Source organism: Macaca fascicularis, chromosome 2 (assembly GCF_037993035.2).
Source record: "Macaca fascicularis isolate 582-1 chromosome 2, T2T-MFA8v1.1".
NCBI classification, from domain to species: Eukaryota; Metazoa; Chordata; class Mammalia; order Primates; family Cercopithecidae; genus Macaca; species Macaca fascicularis.
This window is the reverse complement of record NC_088376.1, coordinates 53523073-53547481: the sequence shown is the minus strand read 5'-3', so window position 1 is coordinate 53547481 and position 24409 is coordinate 53523073. Positions and strand designations below refer to the sequence as shown.

The following is a 24409-nucleotide window of genomic DNA, read 5'->3' as shown; positions in this document are numbered from 1 at the left end:
TTCAGAACTCCTCCTAGATGCTGTTGAACCTCTTCGATAGGTTCTCCATCTTTAATAACATTTCCTTTGTATTTTCAGTATCTTCAGGATTTTTGATGTTTGTTTACCTGCTATTATGCAGCCCTTGTACAGAATTTTTTTATTGCAGGATTCATATTTGTCATTTCCAAGAACCAGTACTTGTTCTCTGATTGTTGCTGTTCAAAATCATTTGGTTTGTTTTTTGTGGTTTTTTGTTTTTATCTCTTTGAGGGCAGTGTTCTAATGTATTGAAGTTCTCCTTTGTTCTTTGTATTATTTTTTCTTTCAAAGTCAGTTGTTCTGTTTATTTCTCTTGCTTTTTCTCTTCAGTGCTACTGATTTTTCTTAAGTGGTAATCCTTTGTTGCCCATTTATATTTTTAAATGAATGACTGATATATAGCTAGAATGGAATCCTTCCCTAGCTTAGTAGTTCTGTTTTCTGACAGAGCTTGCATGGGAGAGTCTGCTATGATCCCTGTACAGGTGGGTGGGGCTTATTAGAGTCACTTCCTGTGGAGTGTCTGGGCAGGGAGGAGTCAAGTTGGGTAATCCTACTATTACTAGAGTTAGGACAAGGACACTTCAGTGTATGGTCGTGGTTTATTTGTTTGTTTGTTTTTGAGACAGAGCCTTGCTCTGTCTCCCAAGCTGGAGTGTGGTAGTGCAATCATGGCTCACTGCAGCCTCCACCTCCTGGAGTCAAGCCATCCTCCTGCCTCAGCCTCCCAAGTAGTTGTGGCTACAGGCACGGAACACAACACCTGGCTAATTTTTTTATTTTTTGTAGAGACATGGTCTCACCATGCTGCCCAGGCTGGTCTTGAACTCCTGGGCTCAAGCTATCCTCCCAGCTCATCCCCCACAAAAAGATTTGATGCAAACACACTGAGTTAACTTTACTGAAGAGATAAGAATGGAAGAAAATATTTCAAATAAAACAAAATCAGTATTTTCTATGTGCATTAATTAATGGATTATTAAATGTTCTATATTTAGAAGACCTGCTAACAACTATAGAGGTATACTGAAAACTAATATTTTTGTCAAAATTTCAGAAATATTCATCATAATTTGTCTCCAGGAATTCCAATATCAGTACAAACAGAAGAAAGCTGGCTCCAAGATTTGTTGGGTAAAGTGCAATCAAGTGAGTAGTTTGACGTCTTAGCTTTTCCTGGGAGGAGGGATTGCATATTGGAAGTATCAGAAGTGTAGAAGGCCAGTAGAGCCAGATTTTAATCCCAGCCCTAACACATACTAACCTTGTGATGTTGGGCAAGTTGCTTACCCTCTTTGAGCCTTACTTTCTTCATCTCTTGGTAATAGTCATACTGTCACAGGATTCTTATGAAGATCAAAACAAGATTAAATATTTTCAGTATTCAATAAACGGTAGCAATTATGTTCACATCAAGAAATAATCTGCCATTATATTTTTGATACATATCTTTATTTTTATTATAAAAGTAACATGCACACTTTTTAAATGTCAAATCACTGAGAAGTAGACAATGTAATAATTAAAATTTTAACTTTTCCAGTATATTTCCTTTCATCTTTTATATTCACATTTTATTTTAATTATTTTTTATTTTATGTCATTTATTCATCAAATGCTTACTGAGTACCTACCATTTGCCAAGCACCTACCATTTGCCAAGTACCTATCATAGGTTTAGCCTGTAATGGGGTATCAACAGTGAAAAACACAAACAAATCCCCTGTCTCAGTGATATTAACGTGTGGGAAGTGGAGGTGATGGTGAGAGCAATAATATATAGAATAAATCAGTAAATATGTAAAACATTAGATGATGTAAGTGCTAAGAAGAAAAGTAAAGCAGGGAAGGGGGTGGAAAGTGTCGGGGGTTGGAGGTAGGGTGCAAGTTTACACAGGGTGCCTGTAGAAATCTTTCCTGAGAACCTGAGGTGTTTGAGCAAAGACCTACAGGAGGTGAGAGAATGAGCTAGGACAATCTCACAGGAAAGGTGTTCCAGGCAAAGGAACAGCAAGTGCCTCCTTCTAGAACAAGAGGCCTGTGTGACTACAGTGGAGTAAGCAAGGAGGAGAATCTTAGGGGATGAGGTCAGAGAGATCTGAGGACCAGATCTTTCTCACTGGGAGTGAGGTGGGAAGTTGCTGCAGAATTTGTGCAGAGAAGTGATATAATCCAACTGGCATTTTTAATGACTGCTAGCTACTGAGAAAATATGAGGGCAAGAGCCCAGAGATTGAGCCCTGCAGCACTCCATTGTTAAGCTGGGGACATGAGGAAGAAACTAAGGAAAAGCATCCAGTGATGTAGAAGAAAAACCAGGAAGTGTCCTAGATACCAATAAAATTTCAAAGAGGCAGGAATGATCAACAGGCTCAAATGGTACTCAGAGGTTAGGAAGATGAGGACTGAGAACTGACTACTAGATCTAGCATGTAGAAGTCATTGGTTATGTGGATAGGACCAGCTTCAGTGTAACTGTGGGGATAAAAGCCCGATTGGAGTGGGCTCAAAAGAGAGTGAAATAAGTGTAGAATAGAAATGGAATCATACTCCACAGTCCCATTTCATTGCTAAGCTTTTAATGGTACAATGGTGTAATTAAAACATCAACATAGTCTTATTTTTTAAAAGTCAAAAGATACAAATCAAACAATAGTTTCTTTCAACTATTACCCTCAGTTTCAGATGTCACCACTATTATCATGTTGGTGTGTATCTTTCCAAATCTTTTTCTAAGCTTTTATATCCGTATAAAAGTGTAGTAGTGTGGCCGCTTTTGTTTGCTGCTGTTATTTACATGAATGGTATCACACCGAATCTGTTGTTCTACTTGCTTTTTCACTTAATTGGCCTTGAAATTTTTTACCAGTAAATACAGGTAAAAATTATTTGTAATTGTTGCATAATAGTACATAGTATAGATGTACAATTATTTATTTAAAGATTCCCCAACTGATGCGTAAAATTGTTCCTAGATATTCATTTCCACAGTGTTACAGTAAGCTGCCTCCTCTTTGTGTACACACCCGAGTATTGCTCTAAGACAGATGCCAAGAAAGTGGGATTGTTAAGTGAAAAGTTACACATTTTAATCATCACCTTCCTAAAGAGCTGACCCAACATATGCTTCCATCAAAAGGGTTGTTGAGACCACCCTTTTCCTACCCTTTCCCATATAAGATATTGTAATTCTTTTAAATTTTTGACAGTCTGGTAGGTGGAAATGATTATTTTATTTCTTAATTATTATGATTATTGCCAAGGTTGAGCATCTTGATACCAACATATTTTTTTTGGTTACTCGATTATCTTCTTGGAATTAAGCAAACAGTGTTCTTATCTTTTGCCCATTTTCCCATTGGGTTGTCTTGTCTTTCTTGATGTTTATTTTTTGGCGGCTCTTTACATATCTGTAATACTTCTTTGAATGTTGTATATGTTGCAGATTGCTCCTCCTAGTTTGTCTTTTACATTTGCTTGTGGTCATTTTTGTTATATATAATTTTAAATTTGATGTAAGGAAATCTTTTCCTTGTGATTCTCACATTTTGTGGTTTAAAAAGTATTTCCCTAATTCAAGAATATACGTATATTTTCCTACATTTTCTTCTAAAACTTCTAGAATTTTACTGTTTATCTTTAGCACCTTAATCAATATGGACTTCACTTTTGTGAATGGCTTAAGAAAATAACCATCGTTTTTCCCCCAAATTTTGTCCCTATACTACTCCTTAACCAGTCCAACCCTTCCACTCTGCTTCCACACACATACAAATATTCTGTTGCACTGAACTATTGGTATTTTCCTATACCAATATCACACTATCTTAATTTCTATGGTTTTACTTATTTAATATATGATAAACCAATTTCTCCCCTCCTTATTCTTTTTCAAAATATTATTCCCAGTTATTCTTGGGCACTTTTTCTTCCAAAAGTATTTCAGAATCAAAATTCCATTGAAAAATCCCACCAAAACTACATTGACTATGTAGATTAATTTGTGAATAATTGATACCTTTTTAATATTAAGTCTTGCTTTGCAGGAACCTAATGTACCTCTCCATTTTTTTTATGATCTTCATATATATATGTTGTATATACTATATATATGAGCCTCATAAAGCTCTTATTAGTTTATGCTAGGTATTTTATAGTCTTTCATTGATGTAACCAACCATTGGGATCTTTTTTCTTTCTTTTTTTGAGACAGAGTCTCGCTCTGTCGCCATGCTGGAGTGCAGTGGCGCGATCTCGGCCCACTGCAACCTCCACCTCCCAGGTTCAAGCAATTCTCTTGCCTCAGCCTCCTGAGTAGCTGGGATTACAGGCACAAGGCACCATGCCCAGCTAATTTATATATATATATATATATATATATATTTTTTTTTTTTTTTTTTTTTTAGTAGAGACAGGGTTTCATTACGTTGGTCAGGATGGTCTCGGTCTCCTGACCTCATGATACGCCCACCTTAGCCTCCCAAAGTGCTGGGATTACTGGCGCGAGCCACTGCAGCTGGTCAGAATCTTTTTTTCTATTGTATTTTCTAATTGGTTATTGTCAATCTATAGGAAAACTATTGATTTCTATGTATCAATCTTGTATCTGACCCCCTTGCTGTCCTTCCTTATTCATCCTAGTAGTTTGTCAGTTGAAAGTCTAGTGGACAATTACATTTCATGTGAATAGTGGCAGCTTGTTTGTTTGTTTGCGACAGAGTCTCACTCTGTTGCCAATAGTGGCAGTTTTATCTATTCTTTATTGGTTTTACTTAGCAGTTGTTATGGTCTAAATGTTTGTGTTCCCCTCACATATTGAAACCTGATCACTAATGTGATAGTATTAAGAAGTGGAGCCTTTTGGAGATAATTAGGTCATGAGGATGCAGCCCTCATGAATGGGATTAGTGCCCTTGTAAAAGAGGCCCCAGAAAGCAAGTTCATTCCTTCCACCATGTGAGGACACAGCTAGAAGGCACCATATATGAACCAGGAAATGGGCCCTTACCAGACACCAAATCTACCAACACCTTGATCTTGGACTTCTCAGCTTCCAGAACTGTGAATATAAATTTCTGTTGTTTATATAAGGTACTCAGTTTATGATATTTTGTTACAGCAACCCAAACAAACTAAGACAGAAAATTGCTGCCAAGATGTGGGGATGCTGCTTATAAACCGAAACGTATCTGAGACAGGTTTCAATCAATTAACAATTTTTTTTTGCCATGGTTAAGGACATGCCCAAAAGAGATTTAAGACAGAGTCACTGAAATGGTCTTTGCCTTCCTCCAAAGATGATTTTGAGGGCTTCAGTATTTAAAGGGGAAAAGCAGGCCGGAAGGAAAGGAGGAAGGAAGTGGCAATCCATGTGTTGCAGGAGAAAAGGAGCAGATAGGGGAATAGTCAAGTATGTATTCATCTGGCACTCAGTAAATCAGCACTTTATATAAGATAAAGTGAACATAGAGTAGCTACCCATGGAGATATTTAGCCTTTTATCTGTAGCTGTCTGCTTAGAACAAAAGAAAGGGTGGTTTCTTGCATGACTCAGATTTTAGCTTAATTTTTTCCTTGTGGCATAGTGAATTGGGTTCCTGAGTTTTTATTTTCCATTCACATTTCTTCTCCCTTTTCTTTTAAAAATGTTTCATCTTTCTGAAACACACCAAAAAATAAATAAATAAATTTTTAAAAATAAAATTTCTCAGAGAAAGCATTTTAGAAAAAAATGAGTCTGGTCTCAGGTTGTTTCTGATCTTTCATGGCTAAAACGGCTTTAGCAGTTTGTGAAGTCTCATGTCCTGTGAAGAAAAAATAGGGGAGGAAGGGAGAAAAACAACAACAAACAAAGGAACAATCCTGGAAAACTGCTATAGGCCACATTACTCTGAAGTCCATACATCACTAGGCAGGTATGAAAGTGGCTTATGTGTGTAAATAAGGTTGTTGTTATTTTCTTCTAAAGTTTAAGTTTTCTAGCTTCAGTTTGCAGGGCTTTACAAAAGCACAGCTTAGTTTTCAGTGACTCCCAAATTGGGGAAAATGGGGGAGAAAAGAAGGAAAAAAATTGAAAACATTATTTTGAAGATTTGTAACCAAGAAAAATTAGAATTCAGTCCAAACTGTAGAAAATAATAAACATTGAAAAACATTAGTCAAAACAAGAATCTAACAAGTATACTATAGGTTTGGAAACATAATTTTTCTCTCTCCAGTTTCCCATTTTTACTAAAGACAAATCCTAATTATTTGTATACAATGCAGCAAGAATAATTATTTTTACATAAACTTTTAAATTGGCTTAGATGCAACTTTTGTTCTGTAGAAACAATCTTGGATAAGACTTTTTTTAAAGTTGAGCCCAGCCATGGATTTGTACCATCAAATACCTATGAGTTGGGTGATCCTCTCTCCTCTTGAAGTTCCAAGATAAAACTTGGGGGTCCTAGGCCTGTCAGAAAATGACATTCTTTACTTACCACAGGTCAGGAACTCTGTACAGGGACTGTATGGACAAGTATGAGGCCAGTTTTCCCAAAGGGCTTTTATTGGATCCATAAGTCAAATTCGATTCCTTAAGGAAAGCACACCATTCCAGTCAAAGCCTTGGTAAACTAACCAGTTTCTCTAATTGTGTTCTGTCATAAATGAAAACAGATTCTTATTGCACTTATACAAATAACTGTATTGCTATAAGTTAAGAATGCTCACAAATAGTTTCCAAATTCTGGAGAAATCAGGTAGAAAACAAATGCACTCCAAATTTTGTTCTTAGGAGTGTACTTTACTCAATTGTTAAAAGCTGTAAATAGCTTAAAAGTTTTCTTGAGTCTGAAAAACAAAACAGAGGATCAGCAACATTTTAAGCAAAAAGTTAAAAAGATTACTTCGGACGGGAAGCAGCTGATGGCCTCTCTGGGCGGTGGCGGCGGCCAGGCCAGGGCGGGTGGCGCAGGGATGGCATGAGGGCCCACGGCCCGGGGGGCTGAGGCGCCCACCACCTGCCACGGGGGCCACGCGTCCTCCATGGAGGCCGGAGAGGAACTGCTGCTGCTGGCCGAACTCAAGCCCGGGCGCCCCCACCAGTTTGATTGGAAGTCCAGCTGTGAAACCTGGAGCATCGCCTTCTCCCCAGATGGCTCCTGGTTTGCTTGGTCTCAAGGACACTGCATCATCAAACTGATCCCCTGGCCACTGGAGGAGCAGTTCATCCCTAAAGGGTTTGAAGCCAAAAACCAAAGTAGCAAAAATGAGACGAAAGGGCAGGGCAGCCCAAAAGAGAAAATGCTGGACTGTGGTCAGATTGTCTGGGGGGTGGCCTTCAGCCCATGGCCTTCCCCACCTAGCAAGAGGCTCTGGGCACACCACCACCCCCAAGTGCCTGATATCTCTTGCCTGGTTCTTGCTACGGGACTCAACGATGGGCAGATCAAGATCTGGGAGGTGCAGACAGGGCTCCTGCTTTTGAATCTTTCTGGCCACCAAGATGTCGTGAGAGATCTGAGCTTCACACCCAGTGGCAGTTTGATTTTGGTCTCCGCGTCACGGGATAAGACTCTTCGCATCTGGGACCTGAATAAACACAGTAAACAGATTCAAGTGTTATTGGGCCACCTGCAGTGGGTTTACTGCTGTTCCATCTCCCCAGACTGCAGCATGCTGTGCTCTGCAGCTGAAGAGAAGTCGGTCTTTCTATGGAGCATGAGGTCCTACACATTAATTCGGAAGCTAGAGGGCCATCAAAGCAGTGTTGTCTCTTGTGACTTCTCCCCCAACTCTGCCCTGCTTGTCACGGCTTCTTACGATACCAATGTGATTATGTGGGACCCCTACACCAGAGAAAGGCTGAGGTCACTCCACCACACCCAGGTTGACCCCACCATGGATGACAGTGATGTCCACGTTAGCTCACTGAGATCTGTGTGCTTCTCTCCAGAAGGCTTGTACCTTGCCACGGTGGCAGATGACAGACTCCTCAGGATCTGGGCCCTGGAACTGAAAACTCCCATTGCATTTGCTCCTGTGACCAATGGTCTTTGCTGCTGCACATTTTTTCCACATGGTGGAGTCATTGCCACAGAGATAAGAGATGGCCACGTCCAGTTCTGGACAGCTCCTAGGGTGCTGTCCTCACTGAAGCACTTATGCCGGAAAGCCCTTCGAAGTTTCCTAACAACTTACCAAGTCCTAGCACTGCCAATCCCAAGAAAATGAAAGCGTCCTCACATACAGGACTTTTTAAGCAATGCCACAGCTTGTGTTTCTTTGTAGCAGGGTAGATAGTCCTGTCAAAGGGAGGTGCTGGAATAATGGGCCAAACATCTGGTCTTGGATTCAAATAGCATTTCTTCGGGATTGTGAATAGAATGTAGCAAAACCAGATTCCAGTATACTAGTCATGGATCTTTCTCTCCCTGGCATGTGAAAGTCAGTCTTAAAGAAAGAGATTCCACTTGCATGGCAACAGAGCTTTACCTTAAATCTTTAGTCCAGTTACGAATAGCAAGTGTTGAACTCTTTCTAGTCGTTTTGATTCAAAGTGCAGTTACTGATGTTGTTTTGATTATACAAGTAAGTAGGCCTCCAGAGCCTCTCTAGTGGCAGAGCAGCTCACACTCCCTCCACTGGGAAGGATGGCTTCTGCCTAGTACCTATCCTTGTGTTACTGATGCAGTGGTAGCATTGGTTCAAGTTCTCTCCTGCTGTGATCAGAGTTGCTTCAACGTTAGCCAAGTGCTTTTCTTCTTGGGCTCCCTTCTGACCTGCAGGACAGTTTTCCTCGAGCCATTTGGTATGAGGTATTAATTTAGCTTAACTAAATTACAGGGGAATCAGAGGCCATGCTTCTGACTGATCCACACACTATTATTGGCTTTTTTTTTTTTTTTAAACAATGGTGTGCATGTGCAGGAGATGACAAATTTGTATGTCAGATTATACAAGGATGTATTCTTAAACTGCATGACTATTCAGATGGCTACTGAGTTATCAGTGGCCATTTATCATCACCATATTTATTTGTATTTTCTCAATAGTTTTGGCCAGACCTCAACAGATGTTAAGGTACAACTGTGTTTTTCTCGATTATCTAATAACCGTAGTACTTAAATTGAACAGTTGCAAAGATGTCTTAATTGTGTAAAGAATTGGTGTAGTCATGACTTTAGCTGATACTTTTATGTACAAGATCTATCTCTGCTGTTTAACTTCATTGGATTAATCAGCTGGTTTCAACTCTACTGCAAAACAAAAATAGCTCCTTAAAAGTACTGTTCTCCTTCAGTGGCATGTAGTTATCTAATCAAGACACCTCATTCAAACAAAACCTGCCTTAGGAAAATTTAATATATATTTAATTATTCTAAAAGAAATACAACATCTTATTCTTTAGCTTTCTTAATCGGTGCTTTATGGAGGCCAGTGTAACATTACATGACTCGTTGAGAAAGTTGAGGAATTTCCTCTACCACCTTTGTTGCTTGAAGAAAAACATGTCTTTTCAAAATGAAAGGATTTCATTGAAGGAAAGAAAAAAAAGATTACTTCAGACTTCTCTTAGTCTATGCAGTTAATTCCTGTTCTGCTTGATATTCATGAATATTTCAGCTTTCCATGAGTCCTGAAAGCTTTTCCTCTATCCTGATGTCACAGTCTCTGAAGTTATCAGAAACCTGCATTTGAGAACACCTGTTAAGAGTTTTATAGCTGATTATAAAACCAGCTATAAAACTTTGGTGCTTCTAAAGAGCACCAAAACAAGATAACAATTGCCTAGGGATGACAAAAGTTTTAGGGCAGCCATAATTAAAGACACAATTGACAAGAAAATTTGTTACCTCTGTTGTACACAATAATTTAACATAATTATAATTATTACTGATAATGTACATTAACTCATATCAAAATGATAGGAGTTTTCCATAATTTTGGAACACATACTAATAGCATATTTATACAAATACAGGCCAAAGAAAACCAAACATCATTTTATATTTGACAGTGCTTCCTGCATAATTTTTATACCAAATAAGCCAAATATGTCATTTTTGGACTTTAAAGAACCTAATATCTTAAAGGATTAATTAGATCAGGAAAAGACATAATTTATAATTTGATTTGGAAAGTTTGTCAATTATCAAAGGTTTAAAACACTTGATATCACAAAATAGGATCACAGGTTATTGTAAAATAAGTCATTTCATTTAACCAAAGTGATAACTCAAGGATTTCAAAAAAAGAGCAAAAACCTTCATTCTTTGAGAGAAGAGACTTAATTTTCCAAATTATAAGCCCTAATAAAGACAACATGAAGCCAATTAAATTTGTTTTTCAAATTTTTATAAATAATCTATAAAATTTTAATCTTGACCATAAGATAGAACTTCCATAGCCTTTTGTAACCTTTATAAACTTTATGAAGGAATTGGTTAATGCTTCATGAAAACCTTGTTAAACTGACACAGGTGCCTATATGCTAGTCTTATATCAGTGTGCTTTTGACATTGATGATTAAAGAGAAACTGAACTTATTTTATCCCTCAGAATTGGCCCTTATAATCTCACGGGCCCATCACTTCCATGACAGTCCCTGGGCCTTGAGAAGTGGAATAGCTTTAATTTCTGGCCCTGTGTCTCAGGAATGCAGTTTATTTTGATTGACATCTTCTACCAGGCCTGAAGATGGGGCCTTAATTGCTGTCAGTGTTTAAAATTCAGCAGGACTTGGTGTCCTTTTTAGACAGAGTCAAAGCCCTGTAACTCAATCTCACAAGTACTTTAAAAGTGCATACAGAAGGATACACAGATGTAATAGCCTTAATTTTTTTAAAAAATTTAATCTCAGCCTTTTTTCCTAAGCAAACCAAAACTTAATAATAATGTGACAACTTGATTATATAACTTTTTTTAAAGAAATCCTCTTATCATGACTTACACAGACCATTCATGACATGATTGGACTTTCTGGTTTGTCCTGAATATCCCTCTCTCTTAAACAATCAGTCATTCTACTCTAGGACTAAATTTACCATACAAGATTCTTTCTTTCTCATTGAAATTATTTCTCTTTAGGCTTTCTTACAAAAAACAAGCAAACAAACCTCTTTATTTTTATAACTTTCTTTACATCTCTCTTATTTCCTGGTTCCTTTTACATTGTTTAATACATGACCTTTAAATAAGCTTTGAATTAGACAAAAATTATTCATTTTTTTAAAAAGGACAACCTTTTTTTAAAAGAATATTTTCCTACAAATATATTTTTATTGGAAAATACCCAAATAATGAAATATCTATAATTTAACTTTAGATTCTAAATTATGATGAATTTGTCTACAAGTATTTATCCCATTACATTTACCTAATTATTTTAATTGTTTACCTGGATTATTTATGAAAACTGTGATAGTCATCATTTAAAGTTATGGAACTGCCATTGCAAAATTGTAACTGAGACAGTGAAAAAGATTTGACCCAACTGATTCCATCTTGCTTTTAACCTCCAAGCTGTCCTTGTTCATTCCTGGGCATAGGCTGAACTAGCTTTGGGAGGAACTTAGTTTATAATTTAGCTTTGAAACAAAGATGATAACGGTCCTTTCCCAAAACAAACCTTACTGCTTGTGGACCAGACTGCCTAAAACCACAAGATTAGAAGTTATGGTAATCTTACTAAATTTAAGATGTAGCTATTTTTTATTAAATCAATATCAATGTCTTACTTATTAAAGATTATACAAGCAAAGATCATTTTGTCTTGGGCTGGGTTTATAGTTTTGTAACCCCTATGTCAGATTTTGACATCTTATAGTATTTGGCAGGGATAAGTATGAAATTGCTTGATTAATAAATGCAAACAAAAATGTATGTTGACAATTCTTAAGACATTTCTAATATTACTTTACCAATAATTGAAAAGCTAGTTTATTTATTAAAGATTTTACTGAAGTTATGTAAACTTGAAAAAGCATTTGACTAGTCTTTTCTTTTTTCCTGATAAAGTATTCGATTCAAGTGCTTTTATTTTTCTTTAAGCCAATTAATTAGTGTTGTTTTATATCTTTTCAGTAATGAAACATTGTGTACAAAACACATGCATAGATATATTAGGCATGCCAATAGAAGTACATCTTATAGATTAATGAAAACCTTTTTTTTTCCCCTATGTTAGACATTCAGATTCTTGATAACCTATTTCACAACCCTAGGCAGTTTTCAGCTAAATAGACTTAAATTTGCATATTAAAGGAAACAACTCATGTGAATATCAAATGGCAAAATTTATATCATAACATATGGAGAGAAAAAGTCTGGTGTGCTAGAGGGAGATTAAAGATGGATGCCAAATCAAACATAAAATTATAAAAATATTTCATAGTTTTGTATAAGGAGACCAATTTTATTTAGACAGTGACTACCTATCTTTTAACTGGATTGCTGAGCTCTAGGCAAAGCCCATGCCGAATCCTGGGTTTCCAAAAAGGGAGAATTATTATGAGGCTAGACCACATCATGTTTTCACAGTGCACGTAAAAAAAAAAAAAAAAAAAAAAAAAATTTAAACGAAGACATTTCTAAGTGCCTAAACTACACCCTTCTTTAAAAACCCAAGAGTAGCCTCTGTTGCAGTAACTATATTAGTCAATAAATCAGGTAACAATACCAAAGAAAGCAGTTTAAAAGCTGAACTGAACTTGTCTGTTTACACTCTTGGAGTTCCCATAGGGAAAAACAGCGTTCTCCTCCAAAGGGAGTCTGGTACCTTCTCTGTTTTCTTTAAGGAACCCTGGGCTATTATAAACTATTTTAGGCTGCTCATGCAGCAGAGGATACAAGAGAAAGGAGAGACAGCAGAAGTAAATGAAGAAAACAGAATTCAGTCAACTGAGAAGAAAAGCACTTTTGCTCAAAAGAAAAGGGACAAGATTCTAGGAGGAAAAAAAATTAAAACATGAAGGCCTTTTAAATACAAACACACACAAGCACACATACACACACACATCTTGGATGTTAGCTTTTAATTAAGCTAATTTTAACCACTGAGCTTCTTTTAAAAAAATATTTTAAAATCTCATTACCATATTTCAGCTAGGAAAAATTACTGCTATTTCAGAAGTACCAAGTATCAAACCAGAAAGGGCTTGATTTAGGAACAAAACCCAGGCTGTTGTGGTGGAAAAAATAAGGCAGAACCTTATCTATGGAACTGCAGCATGAGGCAACAACCACTACTTTTGGTTTGGCCTGGCTAGCAAACAGGTGGCCTCATTATGTAAAGATATAAAATATATGTTATATAAAAGATATATGTTATATAAAATAGTTACCTGCCTTCCAGTGTCATAGAAGCAGGACAAAAATGACTTCCTTGTGTTAGAAGCAAGTAAAACTTCAAAAAAAGAGAAGTTGTACAGCAAAATAAACTTTGGATCATGACCAAACTTGAGATCAGGGATTCTCTGGAGGGGGTGCTTCCAAGCCTCAGCAAATTGTCCTATTGGTTTGAGCCATACAGATAGCTCAAGCTAGTACCAACCACCAATAGAAGATTTGTCAAATATCAGGGATACCTCCACTCAGAATTCCTCTGTGGTTACCAAAATGTGAACCCCGAAAATCTGAGACAGGCCTCAGTTAATTTAGAAAGTTTATTTTACCAAAGTTGAGGATGCGCACCTGTGACACGGCCTCAGGAGGTCCTGGCGACATGTGCCCAAGGTGGTCAGAGCACAGTTTGGCTTTATCCATTTTAGGGAGACATGAGACATCAATCAACATATGTAACGAACATTGGTTTCGTCTGGAAAGGCGGGACAACTCAAACCTAGGAGGGGGCTTCCAGGTCATAGGTAGAGAAGAGACAAAAGGTTGCATTCTTTTGAGTTTCTTATTAGCCTCTCCAAAGGAGGCAATCAGATATGCATTAATCTCAGTGAGCAGAAGGGTGACATTGAATAGAATGGGAGGCAAGTTTTCCCTAAGCAGTTCCCATCTTGACTTTTCCCTTTAGCTTAGTGATTTTGGGGCCCCAGTATATTTTCCTTTCCCATAAGCTACCCAGTTTAGGGCATTTCGTTATAGCAGCCCAGATGAACTAAGACAGCAATGTATCATGGACATCTTTCCATGTCAGGAATGATTGACCTAATTCTTTGAAATTACTGCATAATATTTCCTCATATATAGTTATTGTGACTTATGTAATGCTAGACATATTGGGGTTGTCTTGTTTTGTTTTTTTGTTTTTTTTTTCTTTTTGAGCTCTTCCCTATAACAAATAATGTATTAGTAAAAATCTTTGTGCATTAATTTTTTAAAATACCTGTGCCAGCATTTCTGTAGATAAAGATGCCTGAAACATCTTTAAAATTTTTTCAGATGATCCACGTTGTCCCCCACCTCCCCAAAATAGATCAACTTCTTTTTTTAAAAATTTATTTATTTATTTACTTTTTGAGACAAGGTCTTGCTGTGTCACCCAGGCTTGAGTGCAGTGGCATGATCTCAGCTCACTGTAGCCTCAACCTCCTGCTCAAGTGATCCTCCCACTTTAACCCCCAGTAACTGGGACCACAGGCATGCACCATCACAATCAGCTAATTTTTTTCATAGAGACCAGGTCTCAATGTTTTGCCCAGGCTGTTCTCAAACTCCTGGACTCAAGTAATATCCCCCACCTTGGCCTCCCAGGGTTTTGGGATTACAGGCATGAACCACCACACCCAGCCTGGATCAACTTCTGAAGCATATCTGTCTCCAACAGCAGCCCTTGCTCTCCTGGCTTTGCTAAGAAAATAAGTCCCTTGCACTTAAATAGCCTCTTTACTTTGCCTCTGTCCCATTATAGGTTGCTCGCATTAGTTTTTCATCATTCCAATCCCATCGGCTTTAAATCTTCTAGACATTTACTCAAAGTTGCTGATTCGTGGATGGCCTTCTTCCCCATTTCCAGTGCTGCTCTGGAATCTAGATAGAGTAATCCTGGTGGTTTACTTCACTGTCTTGAACTAGAATCCTCAGCACCCTCCTACCTAAAAAATCTCATGAAGAATAACAGACATACAGTAGATTGATTGTACTTAAAATAAGCAGAAAATAAAAGGATATGCAAAGCATGATTATAACCAAGGAAAATATTAATCTGTAGCACAATAGTCCCCTCTTATCTACAGTTTCATCTTCTGTGGTTTCGGCTGCCTGCAGTCTGAAAACGTTAGTGGGAAATTTCTGAAATAATCAACACGTAACTTGTAAATTGCATGACATTCTGAGTAGAGTGATGAAATCTCTCACTAGCCACTCTGTCCTGTCTGGGACATGAATTATCTCTTTGTCTGTTGGAGTCACTTAGCAGCCTTCTGATTATCAGATTGACTATAGTGGTATTGCAGTGCTTGTGTTCAAATAACCATTAATTTCTTTTTCTTTTATTTCATTTTATTTATTTTGAGACAAATATTTGCTTGGTAGCCCACGTTGGAGTACAATGACACAATCTCAGCTCACTGCAACTTCTGCCACGGGTTCTACAGGTGCCCGTCACCACACCTGGCTAATTTTTGTATTTTTAGTAGAGACAGGGTTTCACCATGTTGGCTAGGCTGGTCTTGAACTCCTGACCTCAAGTGATCCACCCACCTTGGCCTCCCAAAGTGCTGGGAATACAGGTGTGAGCCACTGTACCTAGACCTCAGTTTCTTAATCATGGCCCCAAAGCTCAAGATAAGTGATGTTGGCAATTTGGACCTGCCAAAGAGAATCCATAAAGTATGTCCTTTAAGTGAAAAGGTAAAAGTTATTGACTTCATTTAAAAAAGAAAAACATAGTATGCTGAGGTTGCTAAGACACATGGTAAGAATGAATCTTCTATCTGTAAAATTGTGAAGGAAAAATAAATTTGTGCATAGTAGGGTCTGGTATACCTGCAGTTTGAGGCATCCACTCAGGATCTTGGAATGTATCCCCCTGCAGATCAAGGGGGACTACTGTATTCTAGGACTAGAAAGGAAGGGGAAACATTTTAAAATGTGATACATAGAATGCTAACTTTCCTTTGTTTATTCCTTATTGTTGGCAAAATGTTATTTGGAAAAAGAGACAAAAGATTAAAAGACAAAAGAAACATAGTAAGGGTACTTATTTTTCCAAGAGATGTATATTCTTTTATATTCAGCTTCTTTTCTACTTTGTCGGATTGATGACACATGTACACTGTTTTCACAGGGAAGAAAACAGCCTCTAAAGTGAAGAAAGCTGAACCTCAATGTCTGGCATCTAAGTTAAGAGGTAAATACATGTTTGGCATCATCTCCTTTTGCTGGCAAAGGTAAACTACCAGTAGGGAATCATCTGAACTTGCACAGAGCCCATCTGCTTTGAAAAAGGACTCGCCTAAGAACAGGTGTAAGAAGGTGGCAAAAACGTCAGGGTTCAGGGCATCTGAACAGTGTGTGTGTGCTAAGCGAGGAGGATGATAGTGGGTGTGAATCCCCAAATTACAGAAGTGGAATGCACTGCACAAAGGCTTTAAACATTTCTTATAAATCTATTCTTTCTCTTCAGAAAAATGGGTAATTAATCCAGAAGAGCCAAAACTAAATATTTTGTATGAGCTGGAGGTAAGAAATGTTTATCATGCTAACTAGTACACTGTTCTCATAGTAAAAATGGCTTATTCAGTCTTCAGTTATTTCCCCTCGCCACCCCTTTCTCTGTTTACATTTAGTTTAAGGAAGACTTCATAACACTATTCGAGCCTTCTCTAAGAACGTTACCCAGCATTGGACCACCAACCATTCTGGCATACAAAGAAGAGAGCTCCAATTTAGACATTAACTTCAAGGTGATTTTAATTCATGCTTTTTATTATTACTCTTTTAAAATGACATTAAAAAATAGTGATTTGCACAATAGACAGTGAAAAGGCTCTAAAAGGAAAAAAAAAAAGCCAAAGAGCTCAATTACTTAGAATAGCACTTACAGTGACTGTGTTAGTTGCCTAGGGCTGCTATAACTAGTACCACAAACTGGGTGTCTTAAAACAACAGAAACTTACTGTCTTGTAGTTATGGAGGCTAGAAGTTCGAAATCAGTGTTTTGGCAGGGCCAACATATAGGGGCAAATCTTACCTTCCCTCTTCCTAGCTTGTGGTTGTGGCAGCAGTTTTGGCATTCCTTGGCTTGCAGCTGCATCACTCCAATCTCTGCCTCAGTTGTCACAGCATCCTCTCTGTGTGTCTGGGTCCAAATGTCTCCCTTTTCTAAGGACACCAAGTCCAACTGGATTTGTGCCCACTCTAATGACCTCATCTTAACTTGATTACATTTGCACAGACTATTTCTCAATAAGGTCACATTCACAGGTAGCAGGAGTTAGGACTTCAATGTATCTTTTTGGGATACACAATTCAACCCATGAGAGTGGCCGCAAAGCTTGGAAACAGGCCAGACGCAGTGGCTCACACCTGTAATCCCAGCACTTTGGGAGGCTGAAACAGATCACTTGAGAACAGCCTGGGTGACAGAGCGAGACCCCCTCTTTAAAAAAAAAAATTATTATTATTTCATTATTATTTTTCGAGACAAGGTCTTGCTGTGTCACCCAGGCTACAGTGTAAGTGGCACGATTGTGGTTCACTATAGTCTCAACCTCCCAGGCTCAAGCAATCCTCTCACCTCCGCGTCCCAGGTAGCTGGGACCACAGGTGTGCACCACTATGCCTAGCTAATTTTTAAATATTTTGCAGAGATGGGTCTCACTATGTTTCCCAGGCTTATTATTTAAAAAAAAAAAGAAGAAAAAAAAGAAAAAGAAACAAAGCCTGAAAACATGGGTGAATATTTGCCATATTTGGTCATGTGAAGGGACCAGTTAATTCCTGTACTTGAAGGGCAAGAGAAAGGTTACCTCAAGTAATTCCAATAAGATGGTGCAGCACCACACTGCCGCTAGAGGGGTGAGGGACTGACTGGTGGAATGGTTGTTTCCAAACCTGGATTGGATGCCATGGCCATGTGGAGAGAACTGCTCACTCCCCAGATCTGAGAACCCTTGATGACTTCTTCTTGGGCATAGTAAAGGTGCAGGTTTTTTCATTAACAATAAGGCGCACGAATCATGCAAGGCAACACATCATGGATGCACGTGTAGAGATTAGTGGAAATGCCGTATGGATGGGCTGAGGTGGTGTTCATTGCTATTTTGTACAGCACATTGAGCTATGCAATCTAGTGAGGGGAAACATTAAGTATATCATGTAATATAATATCTATAAACATTTACTCTTTATATTTACCCAGGTCACTTTATGGTCACTCAACAGACTCTTCAGGCTGAAATTCTTTTTTCTTTTTATTTATTTATTTAAAAGATGTGGTCTCACTACATTGCCCGGGGTGAGCTGAACTCCTGGGCTCAAGCAATATCCCTATCTTTGCCTCCCAAAATTCTGGGATTACAGGCATGAGCCATCACTCCCGGCCCTGAGATTCTTTATTTAAATGTAGCACCTTCCTTTTTCTGCACCACAAAGGCTTGTATCTAGGGATGTCTCTGAGGTTATACTCTCCTCCCACAACACCCAGAGATGGGTCTTACCATGGGAAAGGCCTTGCGGCTTCTCCCCCAAGATGTCTCTAAACTTGGACGAGATTGGCGCTTGGACGAGGCTGGCTCCTCCTGCTCCTCAGCAGGTCTTTCAGGTCTAGTGTTGATGCCAATCTAGTGCAGGGGTAGCAGCAGCTGGCTTGCCCAGCTCTTCTCTCCAGCACACCCTCTTCAGGTGAAGATCCCAACTCCCCTCATGGTCTTTTTGTTTTTGTTTTTGTTTTTGTTTTTGTTTTGAGATGGAATCTCACTCTGTCACCCAAGCTGGAGTGCTGGAGTGCAGTGACATGATCTCAGCTCGCTGCAACCTCTGCCTCCCGGGTTCAAGCAATCCCCTCACCTCAGCCTCCCTAGTACCTGGGACTACAGACACACACCACCATGCCTGGCTAATTTTTGAATTTTTAGCAGAGACAGGGTTTACCATGGTGGTCAAGCTGGTCTCAAATTCCTGACCTCAGGTGATCGGCCTGCCTCGGCCTCCCAAAGTGCTGGGATTACAGGTGTGAGCCACTGTGCCCAGCCTCCCTCATGGTCTTTTGAAGTATCTCCATCTTGCTTCACCCCAAGCTGAGGGCGAAAGGACAACGGACTGAGGGGTTCACTGCCAAGTCCCTTGTATGGAGCAGGTTGTGAATGGCTTGGTATTGCCCAGCTCTCTTTCTCCTCTACTCCATCATTTGATAGCTATCCTAGATTTTCCTCCATCATCTCTCTAGAGCAAGACTTCCCTCTCCAAGCATTCTGCTTTTAGCAATGTGCAGTACTTACTATTGGGGAGTTTCAGCGGCCTAAATATGTTGGACCTTACTCTGAGGTAGTAAATCCCTGGCTGCACTGGCCACCTTAGTCACTTTTTAGCCCTATGTTGGGCATTTTTGCCAGTCTCAGAGAATGGTTTCCATGCCATATACAGGTGCCCTGGTGGTGTTAATGGTCTGCAAGTCATGATCTAGGTCTCTTCCTGGAGGCCTGTACTGAGGCTTGGCTGCTTACCTGCTCAGGAGCCTGTGCAGTCACAGACATGACCTCAGGTCATTGACATGCCACAGTGTATCAGCTCCACATTGGGTCAGCTGAGCCCCTAACTCCCAATCTCTCCCTTGTTTTGCCTCCCCTCCTCCTCCCTGTCCTGAATTACCTTCACAATACAGACAAAATTCAGAGCTCCCACCTAGGCTCCCCTGGAGAAGGGACTGTCATTTATTTTAGAAAGTTGGTCATTGTACATGTTGACCTACACAGTAATGTCAAGGTTTTTTCTTACTTGCCACTTCTTGAAAGAGTTAACGATGTTCAAATACCTTAGATGATTTGCATAAAATCCAGTGTGTGTTATCCTTGTCTCTTGCATCTAGGTATATAATACACATTCCCCTCCCCAACAAGAGACTCTGGTATCCACAGTGAATTCATTTCTGCAACTTTCTTCTTATACGAGGGAGGCATCCCGAAGACCACACACTTCCTAATAGGCTCAGCTCTGCTCTGGGGAATTGCACCGGACAAAGACCTGCAAAACACCACCTCAGGCTCCTCAAGCCTCACCAGCCCTTAAATGGAAGTGACATCACATCCTGGCACATCTCATCACCACTGCTGTTGCATTCACTGACCGTGCCCAGGGTTGTGCTCCTGCTGCTCTCAGAGCCTCTGGGCCTCTTTGTAGGGACTTCTTTAATTTTTTCCTCTCTCTCTGAAGGATGAAGAGGAGGAGACATCACCCAAATGTGAATTTTGTGGAAGCGATCTAAGAGCATTTTTTTCTAATGTGGATGTTTGCTCTGAATCAAAGGAGCATGTAAGTTCTAAGGCAGGTTTTTATGTAGTATTTTCTCTTGCATCTTTCCCCCGCATTACCATTTTTAAAAGAGTTAGGCCGGGCTTACTTTGGAAGGCCGAGGTGGTTGGATTGCCTGAGCTCAGGAGGTCGAGACCACACTGGGCAACATGGTGAAACCCTATCTCTACTAAAATACAAAAAATTAGCCGGGTATGGCAGCGTTCACCTGTAGTCCCAGCTACTCGGGAGGCTGCGGCAGGAGAATTGCTTGAACCCAGGAGGCGGAGGTTGCAGTGAGCTGAGGTCACACCACTGCACTCCAGGCTGGGCAACAGAGTGAGACTCTGTCTCCAAAAAAAGAAGAGTTTTGTGTTAGCTGTCAGGGAAATGCAAATCACAAGCACAATGGGATACCACTTCACACCCACTAGGATGGGTATAATTTAAAAGACAGATAACAACAAGTGTTGATAAAGATATAGAGAAATTAGAAGCCACATGTACTGCTGAGGGGGAATATAAAATGGTGCATCACTTTGGAAAACAGTCTAGTAGTTCCTTGAAAGGTTCAACATACGGTAACCATATGCCATCAGTTCTATTCCTAGGTTTATATCCAAGAAAATGGCAACATATGTCCACACAAAAACTTGTACAAAAATGTTCACAGCGGCATGATTCATAATAACCAAAATATAGAAACACCCCGACTGTCCATCAATGGATGAATAAAATGTGGTATATCCATACCATGAAATATTATTCAACCATAAAAAGACATATGAAGTACTGAAACATGTTACCATATGGACAAACCCTGAAAACATTATGCTAAGTGAAAGAAGCCAGACATAAAGAGTGCCACATGTTGTATGGTTCCATTTTATAAACTATACAGAACAGGAAAATTTAGAGAGACAGAATGTAAATTAGTGGTTGCCAGAGGCTGTGAAGAAAGGAGAGGAAGTGACTGTTAGTGAGGACAGGTTTCAGATTCTAAAATTGATTGTGATGATGATTGTACAACTCTATGAATATACTAAAACAAATGAATTGTACTTTTTAAATGGGTGAATTGTATGGTATGTGAGTTATATCTTAATAAAGCTGTTACCAGAATAAAAACTTATGATAGATTGTTATCCAAACCTTGTTAGTCATTTTTATCCCCTCTAATCATCTTCATCTAGGACTGATGAGATGAAAGTAACTTCTGTGTTTTCCAGGCCTCCTGCTGTATTGCTTTCCAAAATTTGATTGATTATATCTATGAGGAACAAATAAAAATCAAATCCCCTAAAGCGGAATTAATTGCTATTGACCCTCATGCAGCCCATTACAGTGAGGTCGACAGACTCAAGGCAAAAGAAAAAGCCCTGCAAAGGTAACATTGAGCCTTTGATACCGAAACTCATACAGGCCAACTTAATCGGAGCTTTTTTTGTAAATGAACCTCAGTTTTTCAAGATATATAATTTTGAAGATGTATTTCCTAGATTCACAAATAATAACAGATCGAACAGACAAGCATGGCATTTAAGCAGCTGAATTTTGTAGTAGACTGTTTTAAGCTTCAACCACATTTCAGATTTATGCCTGATGTTTCTTGATTTTGTAGGAAACAGGAGCAACGAATGGCCAGACATTTTGCAATAATATCAAGGGAACAGACTCATTTCTCTGAAGATGGTGAGTTCATCAGTGCTGATCTCATAGACCTGCTGTACAACATCAGAAAGCTCAGATGTTTAACCAAAAGATGAAATGGGTGTATTTTAAAAATAGTATTGGCCAGGTGCAGGACGCACACCTGTAATCCCAACACTTTGGGAAGCCAAAGTGGGAGAATCACTTGAGCCCAGAAGTTTGAGACCAGTCTGGGTACAATAGTGAGATCCCGTCTCTATAAAAAATAATAATAAGTAGTAGTATTGAAAATTTTTTATTTCTAAGTACAATATAGCCTGCATCCATCAAAATGGCTCAGAAAAGCTAGTGTTTCCAGCCATCTGGTTTTTGGAATTTTCAGTCTTCATCTCATTGTTATTATTCATTGAAATAAATTAGCAACACCTATAGAGCATTTTACAGATAACTACAAAGAGCTTTCAGGTTCATTGTCTCATATTTTATTAAGCATACTTTCCATTTTGTTTTCAAGCTTGGGTATGGAAAATCTGTCAAAAATAAGTCAACTTGGCTGGGCGCGGTGGCTCATGCCTGTAATCCCAGCACTTTGGGAGACCGAGGCAGGTGGATCGCCTGAGGTCAGGAGTTTGAGACTGGCCTCGCCAACCAACATAGTGAAACCCCCATCTCTACTAAAAATACAAAAGTTAGCTGGCATAGTGGCAGGCACCTGCAATCCCAGCTACTCAGGAGACTGAGGCAGGAGAATCACTTGAACCTGGGAGACGGAGGTTACAGTGAGCTGGGATTGTGCCATTGCACTCCAGCCTGGGCAACAAGAGTGAAACTCTTGTCTCAAAAAAAAAAAAAAAAAAAAAAAAACCAGAACAGTTGGCTTATTTTCTTCATATATTAGTTGTTGTAGAAGTCGGCTCGCTAGTATCACTGTAGTTCTGGTACAGTTGAAGAAACACTGCGTTTAGAATCAGAAGTCCTGGATTTATTTCCTTGCTTTTCTCCTTACAGGCTGTCTGATTCGGGGTAAATGACTTAATCTTTCTGGGCATCAGGCTCCTCCTCTACCACCCAGAGCTACTGAAAAGATACTTAGATGGGAGCTAAGCTATGAGGACACAAAGGCATAAGAATGATACAGTGGACTTTAGGGATTCAGGGGGAAAAGGTGGGAGGGTGTGGGGGTTAAAAGACTTTACATCACTGCTCAGGTGGTAAGTGCACCTAAATCTCAGAAATCGCCACTAAAGAACTTATTCATGTAACCAAACACCACCTGTTCCCAAAAACCTATTAAAATAATAAAATAAAAATGAATAAAAATAAAAGTTGAACTGCCAAAAAAAAAAAAAAGATACTTAGAGAGGATACATTTTTATTTATTTTTGTAACTAAATCCCTCATATAAAGTTTCCTGATAGCCAACTGTTAGAGTGTCAGTTCTACTAGAACTAAGGCCAGAAAGTTCCACTTAATGAAAATTGTCATTTTTTAAATTTCTTTCTGGTTTTGTTTTGTTTTCTTTTGTTTTGTTTGAGACAGTCTCGCTCTGTCACCCAGGCTGGAGTGCAGTGGCACGATCTTGGCTCACTGCAACCTCTGCCTCCCGGTTCAAGCAATTTTCCTGCCTCAGCCTCACAAGCAGCTGGGATTACAGGCACACGCCACCACACCTGGTTAATGTATGTATTTTTGGTAGAGATGGGGTTTCACCATGTTGGCCAGACTGGTCTCAAACTCCTGACCTCAAGTAATCCACCCGCCTCAACCTCCCAAAGTTCTGGGATTACAGGTGTGAGCCACTGCACCCGGTCTCATTTTTCTTCTTTTAACGAAGGAATGTTCTCATTTTTTGACAAAGGGGAATAATAAAATTTTTAAAGATGATGAAAAATTTGAATATAAAAATTTCTTATGAATCAGTGTGTTTATATTGGAGTTTGAAATTTCATTTTAGAAAAGAGGCTTTAGAAAATTTAAAACATATATGTATTTCTATGTGATTCTTTTCCCACTAGATTCAAAGCGCTTAAAAACAATTTCTTATCAACTTTCTGTGGATATTCCAGAAAAACAGACAATTGATGACATTGTATTTGATTTTCAACTGAGAAACAGTAACATGTCCATCATTTGTTGTGATTCTCGGATAGCATGTGGAAAGGTAATGAACTTGTAATTTTTTTACTTGGTATTTAAAAAAAACAGTTTGACCTAAAATTATATAATCTTTCATGAAGCTTGGCTACATGATGCATTTAACTACTTGTCAAAAAGAATTGGTACAGACTTGGCCTTTTAACTTCTACTAGACTTTATAACAATGTCTTATGTTTGGGTTAAAGCCTTTTTA

The 24409-nt window shown here is 38.9% G+C and overlaps 1 protein-coding gene and 1 pseudogene across 1 annotated transcript in view; both read left to right on the top strand.

Annotated features, from left to right (window-relative positions):
• Nucleotides 1-24409, top strand: part of ERICH6 (glutamate rich 6) — a 46383-nt gene that overhangs the window by 3438 nt on the left and 18536 nt on the right. The window contains exons 3-10 of the mRNA XM_005546093.5: nt 1079-1170; nt 16247-16309; nt 16586-16641; nt 16749-16865; nt 20332-20430; nt 21639-21796; nt 22031-22101; nt 24075-24220. Of these exons, the coding sequence (XP_005546150.3) occupies nt 1079-1170; nt 16247-16309; nt 16586-16641; nt 16749-16865; nt 20332-20430; nt 21639-21796; nt 22031-22101; nt 24075-24220 (802 nt within the window). The remainder of the gene's footprint in view (nt 1-1078; nt 1171-16246; nt 16310-16585; nt 16642-16748; nt 16866-20331; nt 20431-21638; nt 21797-22030; nt 22102-24074; nt 24221-24409) is intronic.
• On the top strand, nt 7042-9395 carry LOC102117925 (WD repeat and SOCS box-containing protein 2 pseudogene; annotated as a pseudogene).